Raw genomic sequence first — 15,303 nt, 5'->3', positions numbered from 1 at the left:
TGTGTCTGGATGAGAAGAGCACTCATTCATATAACTAACTGTATCTTCTCAAGCGGCATCAAATCTCTTGAGACGACATTGTTCCATATATGAATCTGAGGGGTAGAGAACCCCAATTGCCGTGCGCTTCTGGTACTCTAAAATGTTGTACAATGTTGTAAAGTGTACCACAGCCATTTGACTCCCTTCAAATTGATACTACTTTGAGCGTTCTAGATATGTTGTCATGTACAAAAAAATTATAATATTAGCATACTACTTTGATTTATGACATTGCATTTCTCTAGGGCCCAAAACATTATTTATTTATTCATTTAGGTATATATAATATCAACAAATGTCCTATGAAATGTAAGTGCTCGGTTTGATCAATTTTGATCATGTGTGGTATAACATCCAAGCTCTAATAAAAAAAGATGCAAAAGGTGCTTTCATATGCAAACCACTCCAGTTCTCCCAGATTTGAAGTGTGTTTGGGGTCATTATCCTGCTGGAAGACACATGACCTTACACAGAGACTCATCTTTCTGACACTGGGTTTGACATGGTGCTCAAAAATGCCCAGGGCCCGGTTTTCCAAAGCACTAAGATGATCATAAGATGCGCGTAAGTGCCTCGTTATTTTAGCCGTGTGTTTCCCCGAAAGCATCATTACTTAAGTGGCATGTATCATCGCTCGTTAATTAATGAGTGATCCGGACCACTCGTCAGTTCATCTTAACCGATCTTAACAGGCACTTTACTTCTTGTGAAAATAGCGCCTCCCTCCCGATCTTAACTTTTTGTTCTTGTGAAATAGCGCCTCCCTGAACATGCGAGGAGTGATTCCGAACAGTTAGTGTTAAGACAATATAAAATTTATGACACAACAAGGTTTATATTAATATTATACTAGGAATAAGACACAACAAGGTAAATATTTTAGCAAAATATATGACATGAATAAGTATTTTCGATCATTTATTTACAGTAGGGAGAACAAGTATTTGTAGAAGTCTGTAATTTTTTATCATAGATACTCTTCAACTGTGAGTGACAGAATCTAAAACAAAAATCCAGAAAATCACATTGTATGATTTTCAAGTAATGAATTAGCATTTTATTGCATGATATAAGTATTTGATCACCTACCAACCAGTAAGAATTCCGGGCCCCATCTCTCACAGTTGAAGTGTACCTATGATAAAAATGACAGACCTCTACATGCTTTGTAAGTAAGAAAACCTGCAAAATCGGCAGTGTATGAAATACTTGTTCTCCCCACTGTAAATAAATCATTGAATATACTTATGTAGCTCAGTCAGAAAATAACAGCACAAACAAAAGCAGTGTACTGCTCTTGGACTTATCTGTCCAATGGTATTGGTTGTAGAAATGCACATTTCGACGACCTAGTAAAAGACCCACCCCTCTCTTTCTTGCAGAATGAATTTTCACTTACAAACCTCGGAATACAGAACTTGTCCACATCGTAAACGTCAAAATTCAGAGAGCGCACAAAGACTGATCCACATGTGCATTTTAGCCTCACAGCAAAAACCTTTATTGCAGTATAGGCTTTTATTGTACATTTCAAAATAAAATGTGCTTGATGTTCACAATTTTATAACCAAACATTTGACCAAACTTGGTCAAATGTTTGGTTATAAAATTGCAAGTTTGTAAAATGTGTTCAAACTTCATTGTACAAGCTTGTTAAATATTGCAAGCAAGCACAAACTAAATGTAAAAGCTAGCAAAACGTAATTACAGATCTGAGCAGCAGACTTGCGACCACGGCCCTCAATATACAATGGATCTAAAAAGTCTACACACCCCTGTTAAAATGCCAGGTTTTTGGGATGTAAAAGAATGCAATAAAGATAATTCATGTCATAACTTCTTTCACCTTCAATGTGACCTATACCGTGAACAATTCAATTGAAAAACAAACTGAAATCTTTGAGGGGGAAAAATTTTAAATTAAAAACTTACAATAACCTGGTTGCATAAATGTGCACACCTTTAAACTAATACTTTGTTGAAGCATCTTTAGATTTTATTACAGTAGTCTTTTTGGGTAAGAGTTTATTAGCATGGCACATCTTGACGTGGCAATATTTGCCCACTCTTCTCCAAATATGTCAGATTATGAGGACATCTCCTGTGCACAGCCCTCTTCAGATCACCCCACAGATGTTCAATTGGATTCAGGTCTGGGCCATTCCAAAACGTTAATCTTCTTCTGGTGAAGCCATGCTTTTGTGGATTTGGATGTGTGTTTTTGGTCGTTGTCATGCTGAAAGGTGAACTTCCTCTTCATCTTCAGCTGTCTAATGGACGCCTGAAGGTTTTGTGCCAAAATTGCCTGGTATTTGTATTCCCTCCACCCGGACTAAGGCTCCAGGTCCAGCTGAAGAAAAACAGCCCCAAAGCATGATGCTGCCACCACCATGCTTCACTGTGGGTATGGTGTTCTTTGGGCAATTTGCAATGTTGTTTTTGCGCCAAACATACCTTTTGGAATTATGGCCAAAAAGTTCAACCTTGGTTTCATCAGACCATAACACATTTTCTCACGTGCTTTTGGGGGACATATTGTTTGTTTTTGCAAACTTCAGCCGGGCTTGTATGTTTTTTTGTTGTAAGGAAAGGCTTCCAACTTGCCACCCTACCCCATAGCCCATTCATATGAAGAATACGGGATATTGTTGTCACATGTAGCACACAGCCAGTACTTGCCAGAAATTCCTGCAGTTCCTTTAATGTTGCTTAAGGCCTCTTGGAAGCCAGCGATATTATATGCTTCTAATAAGTAATCAAGCTCAATCAAAATGCAATAAGCTATATTTTAAAACGTATTCATGACCTAATTCCATTCCAAACCCCAAACATGGCCTAATTCCATTCCAAACGTCTGTAACGTGATACTTACGAAGCACTTAACAAAGAGCAACGTACATGATGGTTTGGGAAACAGATGTAAGTCCATCGTAACAAGTCAGTTTTAAGGCTACGTGCATCGTTGAACCGTCCTTAGTGCCAGGTTATTGGGAAACCGGGCCTAGGTATTCTCCTGATTTCATGATGCCATTCACACGTTCAAAGCATGCAGTGCCAGAGGCAGCAAAGCAACCCCAAAAAGTATTACTGAACCTCCTCCATTATTTGGGAAAGCAGGAGAATGATTCCTTTACACTATTCAAACTGGTTGAATGATTGATTTTCATGTTACGGGCACCTGCAACTCGCCTATGGTAAGTTAATTTATAAAGTTAAGGAGAATCACCTGCTCGAAATCTAATTATTTATAATGTATGAGGTGCCGATAATTATGTCTGGGCCATTATAGGATATATTTGAAGAATAAATTAAAATGTAGTAAATTATTTTTGATAAATTGTTTAGTTCAACAAACATAAGAAATAAATTTGTGAATATCAAAAGCTGTTTGTATTTCAACAGTTTTCTGGAAGAGACGGTGCATTGTTTGAATGAACTGCAAGGGTGCCAATACTTATGCCCCAACCGTATCTCTCTACCTCCCCTACCTGTTTTGTAATGCTGCTAATGGCGGAGAAGCCTCCCCGCTCTCTGTCTCCTCATTACAGCCTGCATTAGGTCATGATCATTTATTGCACCGCTGATTGGGTCACATGTGGTTTGTAATCATGTTTTAAAAGCCACCATCCCGCGTCTCCCTGGGGATTTCCCTCATTTTGCCTGCCTTTCCTTCCAAGCTGAATAATGTTTTATTGTTGTTAAGATGCTTCTTTCACATAAACATAATAGAAAGCCACATATCATCCTCTTTCATTTGGCCTTTTCATACCCTCTTTAAACAGCATTTGCCTATTAGTAAGTACTGAAGATCCGCCTTATGATCCATCAGTTTGGCTAAACAACCTTGCTGAACACATTATACATCCAGTAATGTTCACACCATCACAAATAAGAGACATTCAGTTGGGCTGCAGAGGCAAAGTGGATGGTTAGGCATATTGCCAGAATACCTTCCTCTTTCGTGATGAGTTCCATGGGTCCATTTATGCCCACAGTTCATCATGACCTTGGTGGTAATGTCTTACTGTACATTATGCTATAACTTTCCGTTGCACTTTTTATTGAGATGTGGTACAGGCTATTCCGTAGCGGAGTGAATTCATAGTGAGCATGAAGATATAGAGTTGAGTACAGGAAAGGTCACTTTCAGAGTATATCAGTATATCATGAGGATTATGTACAGTATATCAGCAATACTAGGTTGGTCATTACAATTTGAATTAAGTACTCTGTTTTATCCTCCCGAAACATCCATGTTAAATTACCTTTATGGCATAATTCCTGATTTCAATGAGATTAAAACTTCTATCAGCGATGGAACCATCTCTGTAGAGTAATGCAAGCTAATTCTGACAGCAATGAGAGTAATTTGAAGCCATTCATAGTTTTTACTTTATGTTCTCTATAGCACAGTCAATTACTTAGAAGACTGAGTCCAGCTGGCTAGAGTAGAACTCACTGGCGGTTGCCGTGTTGGTTCTTTGATCAGAAGTGGAATTCGGGGGGATATAATGTAATGGATGAGAAAATCTGCCTTTTCATTAGGATGGCCTAGCGAGCAGGTGGTGGGCCAGATGTTTGCTACATGTACTTTAGGGCTGGGCAAAAGCCTGAATGTTTCTTGATTAAAAAGTCTGTACTAATATCGTCAGGCCATGTCAGAAGTCTGGCAGACCATTAGACTGCAAAGTGAATTCAAGTGGGCCCCCTCTCTCTCTCTCTCTGCTCTTTAATGTGTTGCCTGAGCAGTCAGTGAAGAAATGACCTCAGTTCACTGTTAATTCATGCCAATTAGCAGGTTGTGTGAAACGTGGGATTGGCTGTGGGATTCGTCAAGGACTAGAAGCTTAATTATCCTCTGACAGTCTTGGAATCAGAGACTGGGTCATTGTCGGGAGCAACTCACCATTGAGTTAGCACTGCCAGGATTTTTTCTGCACTCCGAGACAGATTAGGTCCACTTTTATTCTACCGATAAGACTATTTCACAGAAAATCAGCTTGAATAACTTCAAATTGGGGAAAGATTTTCATGTGAATAGAAATGAAATCGGCACAAATAACAATGTGCCTTTTACTACCGTACAATATGACTGTGTGTATGATAGAGTAAACAGAGAAAACACCATTGCCATTAAGTTCCCATGTACCATAACCAAATAGCCTACACTTTATATTTGGTGGAAATTAAGCTTTGTACACTATATTTAACCACCATAATGGTTTGAAAGACGTTCTGACTGTATCATGATGTATTCGATGCTTATAATCTCTACATGGCTTTTCATGCCGTGGTGGTTGTAGGCCTTCCAAACAAAAATGAATTGATGGTTTTTGTATCAGTATTTGCACATATATCGGCTTTGACCACAATTGTTGTATACAGACAGAAAATGATTGTACCCTGTCTTTGCTTATTCTGTTGTGTCAACAGTGGGACATATTACAGACACGTTGGCTGTTCCCATAAGGCCAGTCGTAAAATGTTGTAGGTTTTTAAGTGTCAGGTTATTTATCTGCATGAAATGGTTGGATAGAAGCCTGGTTAGTGTCCACATATATTCTGCACTTCATTCCTCCCTGGATTTGTCCTTTTTGTATCCTGAATTTCCTCTGGCTAAAATGTCTAATCTCTTCAATTCCTATATACAGAACAATATGGATAATTCAAAGGGGATCCCTGGACTGGGCTAATTACATGAAGGGATTCTGTTTGATTTGTTTTCAACAGGATAGCCTGTCAAAATATGTGCTTAATTTTTTTGGTCCCAGAATCTGGCTATGGGAATTGGGACAATTGCAAATTGGAAGACATGTTAGTTTTTTCCTTTCCACTGAATCAATCACTTCACCACTGTAGTAGGGGGGAATAAAGGTAAACCCCTTCTAATGCTACTGGGTGGACAGGTAGAAGGATTTAGTGCAAAAATTAGAATCTATGACCTACTTGATAATTTAATATCTAATAATCTGACTCCATATCCTTTGTAAACATACGCAAACATCAATGACCATGATATGCTGAAAGCTCTGGCCTACATTATCCACAATGCTCCTCATTAGTCAAGTCCAGAAGACAAGAACTCAGAGACCATCAGTCAGGTCACTTCAATTTACTTACATGTATGTGCCTATATCAGTTATCATAAGCGCCCATAAGGTGTAGGTCGTTTAACACAAACCATACAGTAAAATGGCGTGTGTTCCTGGGTCTAACAGAAAGTTCATTATGCCCAACGACTCAGGGATGACTAGAATGTCATATGTTCCTGGGCCTAACCAAAATGCTTCGAGAATTCCAGGACTCAGGGACTCCAAGTCTGGTCACTTAGACTTACTTATGTGTGTGTAATTACCAGGAGCCCTACAAGCTTGAGTATGGAGGTTAACAAGGAATGCCATAGTAATCCATATTCCAAAGAAATAAAATGTATTCCAATCAAATAATACATTTACAATACAAAACATAGTTACACACCAACACGATTCAATGTCCTCCCAACTAGCCTAATGGTCTCCTAATTTTTACCATAAGTATTTCAGACACGATAGCACAAAGGTGTGCTAGGAGCTTCTTTTAAAGGTAGACTCCTGAAAATGACGACAACACAACCTGTTGGGGGGTCTCTTTAACAAGGACAAATTAAAATAACTTTTTGGAGACTTGGCTATTTATCCTAAAATCAGACATCTAAAATACTCCCCCAAATAGTCATTAGCATTACTTTACCTTGGCAAGAACAATGAACACAAAGGACAGGAACTGTCCCACTTAATCAATGCAAAATTATCAAATGGACAGGGCGTTGCTGCCAGTTGTGCAACAACATGCAACAAGGACAATAATTTCTACAATGTTCATGTGAAGTTTGACCCATAACCTGTACAGTACAAGGAAGCATATCAGCCTGTTCTGCCCTTTATGGGGAACAGGGAAAACCCAAACACTACAGATAGATGTCCACAATATGCATTTAGTTACACTCCAGTTTACTCAGAGTTTCACACCTCTCCAGATGAGCTCAGGAGGGTGGGGCTGATGGCCCACACCTGGTGTTCCAGATCTTAAGTGAAGCAAATGTTATGCAGGACCCCTGATATACATCACCAAGGGTGTGTTGGAGACTTGGTGGGGCCAGACACACCTCTTCATCGAATACCCTTCCACTCCTCCTCAGCAGACATTTCTCGTTACACTACACCACTATGCCACTGGGTTTCTCTGTCTTGATGCAGTCAGATTTTCTGTGCACAAATAAGGGAAATCTTTAAAAGAATCTCATTTGCAACGCAAAGATTCTACCTCTAATCAACGTAGTTTTGCAATTCTAGCTGGAGAGGTAGAATGTCTGCAGACTATCTCCTGGGAAAAAGTCTAATTTTTCCCAGGAAAACACATGAATTTAGACAAACGAGTACAGAGGAAAACTGAAGATATTTTCAATTTGTAGTTTTCTTCTTCCTGAAAAACTATTGGCTGCAATTCCTTTATGGTACTTTATTATAAATATGGTCCTAAACTTAAGAAGAGGATATATATGTGCTTATTTAATTTACATGGCTTTGAGGGAGCCTAAGGATTCAGATGAACGTGTGGGGTACCATTTTTATGCATCTCTATCCAACATGAAGTCAGAGGCAGTTTCACCTGAAAATGCAACTAGCACTAGCCCAATGATTGGATGTCTTCAGGTACATTAGCATTTGCTATGCAAACATTATTCATAATGCACACAGACAAAAAATTTAAACACTAGTACTTCTGAGTCTGTGCAAGTAGAATAACTGCTTAATTACCGAAATCTTGCATTTCTTTAATTGGCTTTTATTTTTTAACATAAATGTTTGTCAGAGTGTCTAGGTGCCCCAAAACATTTTTTGTTTTGTTTCATAACTGTAAATGCACTGACTCAACCATAAGGTTTTTTATCAAACATCCCTAAACCTGGCGTTCCTATTGGGACCCGAATTGCAGGACAAGGGAGCCAGCGCATCAACTTCAACTTCAAACACCAGGGCACTGACCACAGAATATCTTTTCTGAAGGTCAGTCTTTCACTGAAGTAGTCAGAATCCATCCAATATTCATCAGGATCTAATATCAAATGGAAGTCATGATGACAGAGCCTTTTAAAAGATTGAGGAAATGTCAGATCCCAGACAGAATCCTCCTACGCCCCATACGTGTTGGCGGAAGTGCGTGTGCGCGTGCGTATGTCTGTCTGTGTGATTGTGTGTGCGCTCATGTGCACGTATGTGCAGGGGTCTGCCTTTTAGCCAGCCAGTGTTGCGTGCGTTTGTGGACTGTTGTCCTGACCTGTTAACTTGTTCATCAGGCAGTTGTTATTTCCACTCAGTAGCTAGGACATTGTTAAGGCCCAGTCTGTACAGGTAGGAGGGGATTGGTGGAGGCCTTCACCTACGTTAGTAGCCAGGACACATTGACGAGCTCCTCAGAACAAGTCGGGAAACCCTGGAGTCTGAAATGGCTGCACTAGAGATCTGGTGCCGTCTTCACCTTCATACAGTATTATGGCTTTCACCGTAATGCCTGCTTGAATCTTCACACGTGCTGTACGAATCGGCCTTCCAAACATGGAACATAGACATTTGATGGTTCCCTGCCCCATCACCTGAGATCTCTCTGATCCTGTGGCGGGAGTCCACAAGAAATAATCAAATACAGGCACAGTTCCAGATTGTCTTATTATCTCCACGATCTGCCCTTTGTGACAGGTTTTATTTTGAAAGAGGAACATAGCAGTTATATCATGGTGTGTGTGTGTGTGTGTGTGTGTGTAAATGGTTTGCACCAGGCTGTATCATGCGGTAGGACAGATACAACTACCTGCTGTATCAAGGACAGATATGGCCAAGTTTGAAGACTGCATAATAAATCCTGTTGTATTATTTTAGTATAGTCCCTGGGCAACAGTCTCAACTAGATTATGAGACACCTGGTTGATAATAAATGTTTCAAATGGCTTCTAAGGGCTATGAGAGCCATTAGTTAAATATAAGACCCTGCAGTTGTTCTAGAAGGGGCTAGAGGGAGCCAGTGGTCCAAACAGTGTTGCCGTCTCTCGTGTCTTTTTCCTCCCTTGATTTAGTTGACACTTGACACCTCATGGGTTATTTTTTAATCATTCATTATATCCAGACACTCAGTTTGTTGGGAACTTCCTGGGTTTTTCATATTGCTCTGTCCAATACAATTCATGTTCGGTATTGTCATTGCTCATATATTCAGATAGAGAATGCCCTTAGTCATTTGGGGAGCAGTCTGTGCTCACAGATGTTTTAGATACTTTGTTCCTTTGATTAGCTTTAACATCAGTTCCAGAAATCGCTAATTAGCGTTCATACCTTTCCATTAAACATATCCGTGGTCTCTCTCGAAATACCATGTTTAAATGAGCCTAAACGAGAAAAGGAAAAGCATTTTAATTACGTGACATATCCTGGTGCCAAACAGTTTGACATTTTGAGGAGCTGCAGAGCTGAAGCAAGTCAGCAATTGAAATGGTCAATGTTGCCTCCACAATGCAAACAGGGGAAGAATTGATTTTCCTTCCCAAGCAAACAGCTAGGGCTTATGCATTCTGCACATGTAAACCTCTTCTGCACTCTAAATTATTGAACAGCTATCCCTTGCACACTATGTACCACTCGTTTTTACAGGCTTGGTCTGCATTCTAGGCACAAATCCTATTGGTGCCATGTATGGTGTTTTTTAAGGGGTGTGGTGGGCACATACATGCAAACATACAAATACAATACACACATCTGCATGCATAATCACACACACACACAAATGCACACACTTCCTTGTGTCATAACTTTCTCCTCTCGGGCCTAGCACCCACCTCTGTGGTTCTGAATGCGGCCTCATTGTTCATGCGGTGCACAGAACAAGCATTCCACTTATCTGCTGTGACATGGGTCCTACAGAGGGAGGAAAAAAGGATATTGGATGGAAGGAATGAAAGCATGGCCTAAACACAGGATTAAAGAGGAGGAGAGTCATCTGGAAAATTGCTACACTATTTGTTTTGCCATTAAGGCGATTGTGGATGAAAACATCACACCTGCGCTGAGGAGACTGCATGCAGAGCATCTGATTCTGAAACCCTTTTCAGTCCCTCGCAGAAGCTGTACGGCTTATAAGGCTTATTGGATGCACGTCCATTTCAGGCCGATCAGCACCAGCCAGCCTCACTGAGCCTGTTTCGTCATCATGTCATGTGTCACCAGCTTGTTGATTTGAATAACCATGTCCCTTTGGACTAGCTTCTAATGTGCATGTGCTAATAACACGGTTCAGTAAGCAGGTACGGTTGCCTGTCGAGCAATTATTTGCTATCATTAGAACATTATGAAATTCTCAGGCAAAACATACAAAAGCTAATGTCTTGAAGGTGCTGGTCCTTTACATACAGACTTATGGGTTAATGAGAAGATCACAGATGTAAAAAATGATGTATTTTATAGGCTATTTCTCTATAACAGTTGCTGCTTTTGTATTATACAAATTATTAGGATTTCTACACAACACACTAATTGGGTATGGACTTTAGGCTACATAAAATGGCCTTTTTCATGACTATTAACGCTTAGTTACCAGACTAATGTATATAGCAGCAGCAATTCTACTGGTCAGACGGGAAAATATTAGGTTAATATTGATTGATTTGTTCTACTTTGTCTGCAGTAATGGGTAGCCTATTTATCTCATATATTGCTAATGACTAACAACTTCCTTAGACAAGACAAATCAAAGTTCTTAATGCCAATGGTTCTGTTTCTCATCCTGTGTGTTTCAGGGCCTGCAGACAGGTACGAGGGAGTTGGAGGAGATGGGGTCGAAATTCTGTCAGTCGCTGCTCTCCTTGAGGAGAGGCACCACACCCTATAAGACAAGAGTCATGTGCCATCCAGCCCTGGAACTGGATCACATCTTCCTGGATCACAATTCCCACAAGTAAGTCATTTTTATTACCACACCTCGCACTCTAATTCTTCACCAAGGCCCATACTTGAGGTCTTTCACCAAGGCTCATATTCTAGGTTTAATATAAAGGCCCACACTCTAGGTCTTTTATCAAAGCCCATACTTTAGGTCTTTCACCAAGGCCCATACTCTAGGTATTCCACCAAGGCCCATACTCTAGGTGTTTTTTCAAGGCCAATACTTTAGGTCTTTCACCAAGGCCCATACTCTAGGTATTCCACCAAGGCTCATACTCTAGGTGTTTTTTCAAGGCTCATACTTTACATATTCTTTCAAGGCCCATTATGTAATGTAATAATGTTAACTCTTTGGTCCTCATTTTTAAATAAACCAATAGCAGACACCAAACACAAAGACAAAAATCAAGACTGGACATCGACAGATCTCTTGGTTAATCAGATGTGACGGAGGGCAACTGATGAACCAGAAACACCTGTCAAGTCAATTTACCCAAAACCTTTAAATGTTATTAATGGTCAAACCAATATGGACACAAATACCACAAATTAATAGCAGTGAATCTATATTTTAAACTTGTAGAAATTGTTTGATTTCAAATATAACAAAAAGAAAAAACAAAGCTTAACTGTCCTAATAATTACTGAGGGAATATATACACACACCTAAAGGATTATTAGGAACACCTGTTCAATTTCTCATTAATGCAATTATCTAATCAACCAATCACATGGCAGTTGCTTCAATGCATTTAGGGGTGTGGTCCTGGTCAAGACAATCTCCTGAACTCCAAACTGAATGTCAGAATGGGAAAGGTGATTTAAGCAATTTTGAGCATGGCATGGTTGTTGGTGCCAGACGGGCCGGTCTGAGTATTTCACAATCTGCTCAGTTACTGGGATTTTCATGCACAACCATTTCTAGGGTTTACAAAGAATGGTGTGAAAAGGGAAAAACATCCAGTATGCGGCAGTCCTGTGGGCGAAAATGCCTTGTTGATGCTAGAGGTCAGAGGAGAATGGGTAGACTGATTCAAGCTGATTGAAGAGCAACTTTGATTGAAATAACCACTTGTTACAACCGAGGTATGCAGCAAAGCATTTGTGAAGCCACAACACGCACAACCTTGAGGCGGATGGGCTATAACAGCAGAAGACCCCACCGGGTACCACTCATCTCCACTACAAATAGGAAAAATAAGCTACAATTTGCATGAGCTCACCAAAATTGGACAGTTGTAGACTGGAAGAATGTTGCCTGGTCTGATGAGTCTCGATTTCTGTTGACACATTCAGATGGTAGAGTCAGAATGTGGCGTAAACAGAATGAGAACATGGATCCATCATGCCTTGTTACCACTGCAGGCTGGTGGTGGTGGTGTAATGGTGTGGGGGATGTTTTCTTGGCACATTTTAGACCCCTTAGTGCCAAATGGGCATCGTTTAAATGCCACGGCCTACCTGAGCATTGTTTCTGACCATGTCCATCCCTTTATGACCACCATGTACCCATCCTCTGATGGCTACTTCCAGCAGGATAATGCACTATGTCACAAAGCTTGAATCATTTCAAATTGGTTTCTTGAACATGACAATGAGTTCACTGTACAGAAATGCCCCCCACAGTCACCAGATCTCAACCCAATAGAGCATCTTTGGGATGTGGTGGAACGGGAGCTTCGTGCCCTGGATGTGCATCCCACAAATCTCCTTTAACTGCAAGATGCTATCCTATCAATATGGGCCAACATTTCTAAAGAATGCTTTCAGCACCTTGTTGAATCAATGCCACGTAGAATTAAGGCAGTTCTGAAAGCGAAAGGGGTTCAAACACAGTATTAGTATGGTGTATATATATATATATATATATATATATATACACACACACACACACACACACACACCACTCCTAATTGTTCTTAAATCAACATCTATACATGTATGGCAATCATTCCATTCCAGTGTCTGTTAAATTCCAACACAGGCACACCTCATTTTACTTTATTACTTTATATAATGAGGTGCTGATTAGGTGATTACCTGAACCAAATCTTATTTAACGACGAAACATATAAAAGCCACTGGTGTGGTCATCACTATCCTCTTGCAATAGAACCAGCTGGATGGCAAAAACAATGCAAGTAGTACGTCAAAGGTAATTTGAATAGAGAAATGACTATTCAGCATGACAAAAGAGTTGAAAAGAAAAGCTTTAAGTCAGGAAAAGAAGGGTTCAATTCTGGCTTTACTGGCAGTGAGCATCAGGTTGCTCACTGCAGGAGCAGGGCTGAATTTGTGAAAAGCCCTTCATCAATGAGAAGCAAAGAAGAGCCAAGCTGAAGTTTTCAAAAGACCATAAGGATTGGAACGTAGGGGAATGGAGTAAATTCATCTTCTCTGATGAGTCAGATTTTCAGCTTTGCCCAAACCCTCGTTGTCTAATGGTTAGACAGAGACCTGGAGAGGCCTACAAGCCACAATGTCTGGTACCCATTGTGAAATTTGGTGGAGGATCGATGATGATCTGGAGATGCTTCAGCAAGGCTGGAATTCGGCAGATTTGTCTTTGTGAAGGATGCATGAATCAAGCCAAGTACAAGGTTATCCTGGAATAACACCTGCTTTTTTCTGCTCTGACATTGTTCCCCAACTCTGAGAATTGTTTTTTCCAGCAGGACAATGCTCCATGCCACACAGCCAGGTCAATCAAGGTGTGGATGGAGGACCACCAGATCAAGACCCTGTCATAACCAGCCCAATCTCCAGACCTGAACCCATTGGAATTTGATCAAGAAGAAGATGGATGGTCACAAGCTATCAAAAAATGCCAAGCTATTATTTGTGCCAGGAGTGGCATAAAGTCACAGCAATGGTGGAGAGCATGCCAAGACGCATGAAAGCTTTGATTAAAAATCTGTGTTATGAATGAGCAACAGAAACATTCAATTTGCAGTGGTCTCTTAATTTTAACCCTTCTGTTCCTCACTCAAAACCTTCCTTTTCAACCTTTTTTGGAAAGGAAAGAAAAAGGTGCAATGGTCTCTTAACTTTTTCCGGAGCTTTATATATACCCACACACACCGATCAGCCATAAGTATGACCACCTGCCAAATTTTTGCAGCTAAAACAGCCCTGACCCTTTCGAGGCATGGACTCCACTAGACCTCTGAATGTGTGCTGTGGTATCTGGCTCCAAGACGTTAGCAGCAGATCCTTTAAGCCCTGTAAGTTGCGAGGTGGGGCCTCCGTGGATCGGACTTGTTTGTCCAGCACATCCCACAGATGCTCGACTGGATTGAGATCTGGGGAATTTGGAGGCCAAATCGACACCTTGAACTCGTTGTTGTGTTCCTCAAACCCTTCCTGAACCATTTTTGCTTTGTGGCAGGAAGCATTATCCTGCTGAAAGAGGCCAATGCCATCAGGGAATACCGTTGCCATGAAAGGGTGCACATGGTCTGCAACAATGCTCAGGTAGGTGGTATGTGTCAAAGTAACATCCACATGAATGGCAGGACCCAAGGTTTCCCAGCCGAACATTGCCCAAAGCACTACACAGCCTCCTCTGACTTGCCTCCATCCCATAGTGCATCCTGGTACCAGGTGTTCTTCAGGTAAGCAACGCACACGCACCCGGCCATCCACGTGATGTAAAAGAAAACATGAATAATCAGACCAGGCAACCTGCTTCCATTGCTCCGTGGTCCAGTTGTGATGCTCACGTGCCCATTGTAGGCGCTTTCGGCAGTGGTACAGGGGTCAGCATGGGCACCCTGACGGGTCTGCGGCTTCACAGCCCCATACACAATAACCTGCGATGCACTGTGGGTTCTGACACCTTTCTATCAGTACCAGAATTAACGTTTTCAGAAATTTGAGCTACAGCAGCTCGTCTGTTGGATTGGACCACACGGTTCAGCCTTCGCTCCACACGTGCATCAATGCTCCTTGGCCGCCAATGACCCTGTCGCCAGTTCACTGCTTTTCCTTCCTAGGACCACTTTTGATAGGTACTGACCACTGCAGACCGGGAACACCAAACAAGGGCTGCAGTTTTGGAGAATTTCTGACCCAGTCGTCTAGCCATCACAATTTGCGCCTTGTCAAATTTGCCCAGATCTTTACGCTTGTTTATTTATCCTGCTTCTAACACATCAACTTTGAGGACAGAATGTTTACCTGCTGCCTAATATATCCCACCCACTGACAGGTGCCATGAAAACAACATTATCAGTGTTATTCACTTCACCTGTCAATGATCATAATGTTATGGCTGATCGGTGTACATTATATT

General features: G+C 40.9%; 1 protein-coding gene across 1 annotated transcript in view; it reads left to right on the top strand.

The window, feature by feature from the left end:
• Positions 1-15,303, top strand: part of LOC105018600 (cytosolic carboxypeptidase 4) — a 150,405-nt gene that overhangs the window by 118,573 nt on the left and 16,529 nt on the right. The window contains exon 23 of the mRNA XM_034288062.1: positions 10,865-11,022. Coding sequence (XP_034143953.1) covers positions 10,865-11,022 — 158 coding nt within the window. The remainder of the gene's footprint in view (positions 1-10,864; positions 11,023-15,303) is intronic.

This window comes from Esox lucius, chromosome 19, assembly GCF_011004845.1.
Source record: "Esox lucius isolate fEsoLuc1 chromosome 19, fEsoLuc1.pri, whole genome shotgun sequence".
NCBI lineage: Eukaryota > Metazoa > Chordata > Actinopteri > Esociformes > Esocidae > Esox > Esox lucius.
The sequence above is the reverse complement of the archived record's forward strand: the minus strand, read 5'-3'. Positions and strand labels throughout refer to the sequence as shown.